Raw genomic sequence first — 9,117 nt, forward strand, 5'->3', positions numbered from 1 at the left:
CACCAGCCAACAGCTAATAATCTTCTTATATAATTTTATTTCTAAAGAAATTGTTATCGGCTCTGCAACACCGATCTCTAACGGATCCTCGGATCCCACCCACGTTCCCGCCTCTCCATCGATCGATCGATCGATTCCATAGATCGCTCGCCATGGCAGCCACCTTCCTCTCCATCTCCATCCGTTCGCCGTCGACGCCCCTCTCCTCGGTTCTCCGCCCCGCCCGCAGAAGCTCCCCGATCCGTCGCCTTTGCAGCTTATCCTCCTCCGCCTCCTCTTCTCCTCACTCGCGCTCCCATGGAGAAGGCATCCCCAACGCTCCCCGTTCCACTGCCGCTCGAGACGGGACCTATTTGGGTGCCGAGGTCGACCCCGATTCCAGGTTCGGTCACAAGCTCACAGTCGATCCCAGCGGCAATGCTCTCCTCAGCCCCGCGCCTACCACGGAGTCCACCGTCGAGAGGGTGAGCAACTCTGCTTCTATTCCTCCTTTATTCATCCTTGTGGTTTGGGGAATTCGTTGTTTGGCCCATGATCTCCATTCTTACCACTATTCCCTTTTCATGAACCACTGGTTGGTGCATAATAGTTCAAAAATCTTTTTACTGTGAAACTAAAATTTACATTTGTAGATGATTTAGTTGATGGGGATTTCTAACTAGGAGATGTCAAATAACAAAACTTTTCCGGATTTTTTAGTGATTTTTTTTTTTTTGACCTTTGTATATGGAAATTTCTGGCTACGAGAATTTGTGTGTGTGTGACAACAACTTGTCAGCTCAAGTTGTTATATGTTTTCAATGAAAATCACGGCAAGAGGAAGTTTTTTTGGGCTCTGATATGCTTTTGTATAGTGTCAATGTTCTTTACTTCTATTTTACTGATAGTATAATCTTGAATTTTGGTTAACCAAAGTAAGTGCATTTCTTTAACTACTGCTAGCTTAACAAAATAATGAAATATATTTCTGAACTAAAATGCAGGTGATTTTTGATTTTCGCTTCCTAGCCCTGCTGGCTGTTGGTGGCTCACTTGCTGGATCTATATTATGTTTTCTAAATGTAAGTTATTCCAAGTTAAATATAATCTTTTTGTAAAAACATAAGTATGCCCTTTTTTTCTAACAAAACAGACTATTGCTATTATGTATTTAATAACAGCACATTCATAGCTCTGAATTTGGGAAACAATGGCCATTACATGACTAGTTTTCCTGTTACTGGTAAATATGTTATTTTTGTGGTGTATCATTTGTTCTTTATTATTGTCAATATGCAAAGATCTAAAAGTTTATCTGGTGAGATTTTTCATAGCATTAATCTTTGATTTAATTTCTGTAGCAAAAGTTGAATCGACAAGAACCATTTAGTTTTCCAATTTTCTAATGGACAGTATATTTACTAGCTGACATGAATCATCACATCGACTCAAGTTTGTCCCAAGAGTTGGTTATATGGATCTTATCACTCCATTCATCAATTCATCTCTATGCAAGGATAAATTACTAGTTGCATTCATACAACATGAATGTGTCCGCCAAAATGTTGCAATATGTTAACACTCGTCTCTTGTACAAAACTAATGGAACTTTAATTTTCAAAGTCAATGGAGAATGTGCATGTGATTTGGTGCATTCTTGTCAATCTATGCGCATATATAATTGAAGTTGATGTGCAAAGGAAAATACCTTTCTGATGAATTCAAATTTGTTATAATAAAAGCTGAATGAAATATGGAGCTAGATCAGACAACATCGAGCTTCAATACCGATGGTACTTGATACAAATTCAGGCTTATATTATTTTTGCATTTTATGCATATTCTTTTATGTCATTGATTCTCCTGTAAGCATAATTTTTCCCTTTGAAGTTTCAAGTACCTTGAATGTTTTTTTTGTTCCCTAAAATTTTCACTTTATTAGGGCTGTGTATACATAGTTGATGCATATAAGATTTACTGGACAAGCTGTGTTAAAGGCGTTCATACTGGACAAATGGTACTCCGGTTAGTTGAGGCTATTGGTAAGTGTATTTCTGATTAATTATAGCTTTGATGATTGTTGCATATCATACTACCATATTAATTATTAAGGAGATAAGGACCTTCTGCAAGGCTTTCAACAATATTCGTATATTGCTTTCTTATTGTGATACAGAAGTGGTATTATGGTCCAGAACATGTAGTATACTTCAAACTGTATTAGAACGAAGTATGAATGAATCTGATTGATACAATAGAATATTCTGGATTGTGTGTTCTAGTATGCTTCAACGATATTACTGATGTCAAATATACAATAGTGAAGGCATCGGTCAAATTTCTGTAAAATCTTGCTATCAAAGCGATATTAATTTGAATGAGTAAAATTTTATGATCCACAAACTTGTGAACATCTCTATATTGTGTAAGATGCATAGGATCACAAACATAGTGTTAGGAAATGAAGTAAAATATCAAATGTGGTTTTGGTTCCTCATCCTCACCAAGTTTGTCTTGTCTTGGGTTGAGAGATTGAAACTTGTCAGGTGCTCTTGTCCTACATATTGCATACTATATTTGGTATTACCCTAATGGCATAATAGTCCATACGAGTTAAAAAACTTGTACATTTGATTCTCCCTCTCAAGCCGGTGCATATAAATTGATTGATGTCTTACATGTTTACAAAACAGAAAATGCTCCAAAATAGAGTGTGAGTGGGCTTGGTTGAAAGCCAACCCTTACTCTGATAGATTTGGTAACTTGATTTGTGATTTAAAAGTGTAATCCAAAAGAGTATGATGTTCCTAACTGCCCCTCAACTGATAATACAAGTGAACATGGGACTTGCTAATTCATTTAAGTTTAAACATGCTACGAATTTGCAATTTACAGAAAGATTAGTTTGGACTTCTTTTGACATGTATTTGGAGCTTGCTTGAAGTGTTATTTCCTCCCCGAAAGTTGTAGTGATAATTTATTATATCTGCAGACGTTTATCTTGCTGGAACAGTGATGCTGATTTTTGGTATGGGTTTATATGGACTGTTCATCAGCAATGTAACCCCTGAGACACCTTCTGATGTTGATCGTGCTTTAAAGGGATCTTCTCTGTTTGGGATGTTTGCCTTAAAGGTACTAATAATCTTCAAGAGATTAAAAAAAAAAAAAACTAGTAAGCTCTGGAATTAATCTTTTTCAAATGCTCCAACTTAGCACTAAGTTTCTGCTTCAAAACAATTTTTCTTTCTTCCTGGAATTACTGGTAATTGTGTCTCTTAACTGAATCAATAATGAGGTTCCAGCATCTTTTTCCAATCTAGCAAATTGTATTACTCCACATCCTCCTACGAACAAGAAACAATTTTACTTTCCTGAGTTGTGTTCCAATTGGCCTACGTGCAACAACAACGTTGGAATTGCTAACAAATCCTTTTCTACAAAAAAAAAAAAAGTGATGAGTTTTTTGTTCCATACAGGAGAGGCCAAAGTGGATGCAGATTAGCTCACTTGACGAGTTAAAAACAAAGGTCGGGCATGTCATTGTCATGATTCTCCTGGTGAAGATGTTTGAAAGAAGCAAAATGGTGACGATAGCTACTGGGATGGATCTTCTATGCTACTCGATATGTATATTCTTGTCATCAGCATCATTGTACATTTTGCACAATCTTCACAAGTCCGATTGAAAATTTCCGAGTTCTCAGATGTGCTGTAAGGTAGATTATAACAAGCTCTCTTCTATCGGTATACTTAGCAGCAAGAATAGTATTATGATTTCATTTCATTGTGGTCCGTGCTACCAAGTAACAAGAATAATATTGTCATTTCATTTCATTGTGCATGTTGGTGCATACTAACACGATGAACAAGGAATGAAATGAGTTGTATTAGTTGCTATGACCTTTGTTTTTATATGATTTTTCTACCTTACTCTTTGCAAATTTTATTTTTAACCACCTCCGGTGGATAAACAGTAGATTAATACGAAATTTGAGGAAGTGAAACCGTAACCTTGACAGCCCCTCCAAGATGGCCCTACACAACAACAACAACACATGAAAGGAGTGATTGAGATAAATAATAGACCTTAGGCATATTAACAACGACACCTTTAACACTTAATAATCTAACAATATTACATCAATCTATACAATAAAAAAAACCATTTGTAATATAATTTAACAATATTATCAATATTAAATTAAATAAAAAAATAAATTTCATTTCCAAACTAACTCACCATTTAATAATATTTTGGTAAAGATACTTTTGATCTAAATATTCGGTCGGGTGCGCCAAGCCCATACAATAGTACAACACAAGGATGACCAACACACGAGGATTCCAATAGCAAGTGACTGTGATGAGCCCTTTCCTCATAAAAAAATTAATTTAATATCATAGTGAGCTGATGACCCACATATCAAATATTAAACAGATAAAAACAAATACTACATTTGATTTTAGCTAAAAGGCTGAAAAAAGTATGAAGTGTATAGTTGCATTGTAATATGCGACAATTAAATAATAAGTGTTATTTGAGAAATAGCCTTATCGAATTTATTACAAATTTTTAAAAATTTTTAAGGATTTAAATGGAGTTCGTATGACAAATTTAAGGGATAAATTTATTAGGCTTAGAGAAAGTAATATCAATTAAGTGAGAGTTGATTAGTTCAATTAACCTAAAGTTGAAAGTTCACTTCTCTCCCTCTGCCCGATCCTGATTCTAGCTGCCGCCTTTCCCCTTCTCGTACGTCGTTGAATTCGTCACTGCGTCGGCTGTCGGCAACTCCACTGTCGGCGTCAGGCATGCTTGTTCCCTCTATGGGTCTCCCCCTCCACTCATGCTTCTCTGCCGACGCCGCCGCAAGCCCCACTGAGCCCTGCCTAGCTCTCGATCCACTGCCTTCCTCGAGCGCCACCATCCTTGAGTGTCGTCATCGTCGCCAACGCCGTTGATCCCGTGAGTCATCTACTCCCATTCCAACCATGAGTAAGAGGCCATCTCGTAAGTCATCGTCACTCTCTTCGCGATGTGATCCTAGCAGCAGCTGCCACAATCCAACCTAGTGGTTGCTGCCACCTCCAGCTGACCACCGGCATCCACAGTGAGCTGTTGCCGAAGAAGAAACGCCTAATTAGGGTAAACCCTAACTAAATCCGATTGCTGTTAATGACTAAACCATTTTTAATTGGACTTTAATTAACCATTTTCTGATTAATCAAGATGCAAGATTTGGTCATGGATGTGGGAAGGAAACAATCTAGTGGATTGTTTTGAGGTAATTAATGCTCTGTTAATGCCGAAGTTGATGATGTTAATTAGAATTTGAGGGTAAATGAAGATGAATTAATTCTTGTTGGTAGGATAATTAAGTATGATGATAAGAGATAATGGATTAGTTAGATTGTTATTTTCATGGCTTGTTGGATAATTAAAGCATGTTAACCAGAACGGTTAACTAATTGAATTGGATTAATTCATAAGGAGATTAGTTGTGAAGGATGTGTTGCATCATTAAATAGAATTAAAATATGAGTTCCTAATCAGATCAAGATTAAGTTTAGCTATTTGGTTTATGCTAGAACTTAGCTATACTATGTATTATGTATTGCAGGATACTAGTTAGGTACACATCCTGACATGGAGATAGTTCACGACGATCTACATTTAAGACGGGTACTTTCTTCCCTTGTTTACATAGTTCATTGACCTTAGTGTATGATCTTGTTATTTGTATTCATTGTGTAGTATTTTACCTTGATATCCACCCTATGTTACTTCTTGAGTTGGACCTATCATTGTTTGATCTTATATTTTAGTCTATTTTGTGATTCATGCAGTCTTATTGTCCATGGTATTTGTGACCATTTATGCTTTGACTATTATGCTAGCGATGCTATTCCGTAGCATAGATGTAGAATATTGAGTTAATATACCCGCTTGACATTTATCCATGCCTGAGTGTTAGTAGGACCACACCGTAGTATAAGATATCGAGTATCTTGATATATGCTAGTGAGATCATATCACAGTGTAGCTAGCAGAATTCACTCTTGAATGTGGTTGTTACTACTTACTTATCATTTTTGATTTATACACTTAGATATCCTCCCTGTCCACGGTACCATCCGTGGTATAGCGTTCTGGTATAGACAATGGCTATTTATTTATCCTGTCTGCCCACAGAGCATCCATGGTAGGATGTTCTCCTACAGACAGTGACTGTTTACATACCCTGACTGCCCACGGGTTCATCCATGGTAGGGTGTTTTCTTACAGTAACTGTTTACATACCCTAATTCATATATATTATATCTTATGTGTGGATTTCTCCTACAGACAGTGACTATTTACATACCCTGACTGCCCACGGGTTCATCCATGGTAGGGTGTTTTCTTACAGTGACTGTTTACATACCCTAATTCATGTATATTATATCTTATGTGTGGATTTTTGGACTTGTGTCCAAATTTAGCGATGTGGGACTAACTTTCCATTGTTCTTCAGTTCTCATGTCTCACCTTCTCTCCGCCTCGCTCAGCACTTCGTTCCTCCCCTTCTCTGCTGGACCTCTCTGTTGATTTAGTGGCTCGGTTTGCTTGGATCATACTCTCTTGCTTCTATAGGAGGCATCGATGAGGTCACATGGAAGACTCTTGGTGGCATCCGTGTATGAAGCAAGTATCAAATGTTTTTCAAAGAACAAAATTGTATCTTTTTTTTTCTGTCTACACAATTATAGATTTTATATATTTTTTTAGCATTCAGATTCAACAAACTCAGAGACACAAATAACATAAACCTTGAAAACTCGCAAGTATTTCATTGCTCATCGATATCAATTAAGTTAACAATCAAAGGAAATTATGCTCATGAAATATAAGTAGATATGCGTTAAAGTATGCCAAAAACATATATAACCTACTCACATCAAGTATCATCAGAATTTCAAAGATACTTACAATACTTGCTTTTACATTATCAGTCAAATAATAAAAGCAGAAGAAAGTAACTTCTTCAACCAAATATATATTACATATTGATATCTCAACTCTTATTTTGTTACGAATATTATTCTTTAATTTTCTTAGAAATTTTTCAAATGGGTACATCCATATATATTGCACATGATCAACTAGTTGTGCCTCATAAGATAAATGAATAGCTAGATATTCCATTGAATAAAAAAAACTAGGTAGAAATATTTGTTCAAGCTTACAGAGTATCATAGGAATGTCTATCTAAAGTTGAAGCATATCTAATGTCATAATAACCCTTGAAGTCAAATCTCTGAAAAAGAGATTTAATTCTGTAAGTGTTTGCCAAACATTATTATGAAGTAGTTCATAGTAAGCTATTGGAATTAGTCTTTGCAAGAACATGTGACAATCGTGACTTTTCATTCTAAACATTTTTAATCTGTTTGTATCAACTCAACGAGACATATTCGAGGCATATCCATCAGGAAATTTGATTGCTTTCAACCAAGTACATAATGCTTGCTTACCTTCTTTGTCTAATGTATAGCATGCTTTTGGATATTTACCAGTTTCGTTCTGATGCAACTCGGGTCTGTTTACTAATTGTCTAAATTCCTCATGTGATTTTGTTGTATCTTTAGTTTTCCCATGAACATTCATCATAATATTGAAGATGTTATTTAAGAAATTTTTCTCAACATGCATCAAATCTAAATGATGCCGAATAAGTAATATTTTCAATATGGAAGCTCCCAAAATATGATTCTTTTCCTCCAACCATACTTGTTCACTCTAACAATGTACTTATTTATATCATCAGAACCATCCTGATATACTAGTAGAAATTCATAACTGTTAATTTCATTAAGAACTTCTTCACCTAACTTTAATACTGGAGGAAGTTTCCTAACAATTTAATTCCTTTTAAAAATTTTCTTATTTCTTCTGAATGGGTGATCAACTTGTAAAATTTTTTGATGATAATCAAACCAGGATATCTTTCCACTGCAAGAGAATGAAAATACATCAAATTCACTTATGCAATGTAGACATGCTAACTTGTCAGCAGTGCTCATCTTGACAACATTGAGTATGTTGAATAATCACTAATCGTCCATAACAAAGTAACACGCATTGTAAAATTTGATTTACTTGTAATGCCATAAGTCTCAGACCCTACATTCTATAAATGGTTCAGCTCAACAATCAAAGGTTGTAAAAAAAATATCTATTTACCTTTTTGGATTCTGAGGACTCGGAATAAGCACAGTAAAAAATATAAATTCATCTTTCATGCACATTCATGGAGGTAAGTTATATAGTGTTAATATAATTGACCAAGATGAATATTATTGTCCATAATGTAAGTATCCGGAGTAGTTTTGATGTGGTCAACTAAGTTCAATTAGGTCCTGTTATGTTTGATCCTTGTGTTTATGTGTGCAGGAGCTTAGGAACACAAGAAGTCGAGCGGAAGACGTAGTTAGCGAGAAGGGTGACACGGGAAAGGAGCCGACGAGCTCGGTGCATCCGAGGGATGAGAAGCTGTGGAAGAGTATATTGGTGGATGAGAAGGACTTGTGTGACATTCAAGGGTCGAGAAACCGGGGAGAAAGTTTGCTCAAGGAGAAATTCGAAGTTGGGTTCGGGTGAGCTCAACTCCAGTTAGCCGGAGAATCACCCAATTGAAGAGGTCAATTACTAAGGAGCTGATCTGCCACTTGGAAGGCGCCTTCCATGGCTGGAAGGCACCTTCGATGAACAATATGAAGGTGCCTTCCAGCCTTTGAAAGTGCTTTCTGATAGCCGTTAGTGAAGAAAAAGTTTTATCTTCGTATGGCTAAAACTTAACCGATTGAAGACGCCTTGAACCCTCTTGAAGGCGCCTTCCACCCTCAGATAAGATTTTTTTAGGAGCTATAAAAAAGCTCCTGAAACTAGGAAAAAAATAACAACTGTAACTACAACTCTTGTACTCTTTTCTAGTCTATTTCTTGAGCTATCAACGTCTGTAAGAGGCTTCTCTGCCAGCAACGAAGGAGATCTACTAGTGTTTTTCACTGCCTTGGATTAACAACCATCTAAGTTGTAACCAAGTTAATTCTGGCCTTCTTACATTTTTTCTTTTAAGTTGTTTAGTTCAGTTT

The 9,117-nt window shown here is 36.3% G+C and overlaps 1 protein-coding gene and 1 non-coding gene across 2 annotated transcripts; one reads left to right on the forward strand and one right to left on the reverse strand.

Annotated features, from left to right (window-relative positions):
- The first annotated feature begins 44 nt into the window (after positions 1-44).
- On the forward strand, positions 45-3,917 carry LOC121983967. The gene is made up of 5 exons (XM_042536684.1): positions 45-464; positions 984-1,061; positions 1,922-2,021; positions 2,972-3,114; positions 3,459-3,917. The coding sequence occupies exons 1-5, from the start codon at positions 153-155 to the stop codon at positions 3,666-3,668; spliced, it is 843 nt and encodes a 280-aa protein (XP_042392618.1). The 5' UTR covers positions 45-152; the 3' UTR covers positions 3,669-3,917.
- Positions 3,918-4,267: 350 nt separating this feature from the next.
- Positions 4,268-4,470, reverse strand: LOC121987993. Its single transcript, XR_006113777.1, has one exon. It is a non-coding gene; the product is annotated as a U2 spliceosomal RNA (small nuclear RNA).
- Between the last annotated feature and the right edge of the window lie 4,647 nt (positions 4,471-9,117).

The sequence above is a fragment of the Zingiber officinale genome, chromosome 5B (genome assembly GCF_018446385.1).
Source record: "Zingiber officinale cultivar Zhangliang chromosome 5B, Zo_v1.1, whole genome shotgun sequence".
In the NCBI taxonomy this organism is placed as follows: domain Eukaryota; kingdom Viridiplantae; phylum Streptophyta; class Magnoliopsida; order Zingiberales; family Zingiberaceae; genus Zingiber; species Zingiber officinale.

Coding starts and splice junctions, on each gene's coding strand:
- LOC121983967 (XM_042536684.1), top strand. CDS start 153: ATGGCAGCCACCTTCCTCTCCATCTCCATCCGTTCGCCGTCGACGCCC. Junction 1,062..1,921: donor CTATATTATGTTTTCTAAAT/GTAAGTTATTCC, acceptor TCACTTTATTAG/GGCTGTGTATACATAGTTGA. Junction 3,115..3,458: donor TTGGGATGTTTGCCTTAAAG/GTACTAATAATC, acceptor TGTTCCATACAG/GAGAGGCCAAAGTGGATGCA.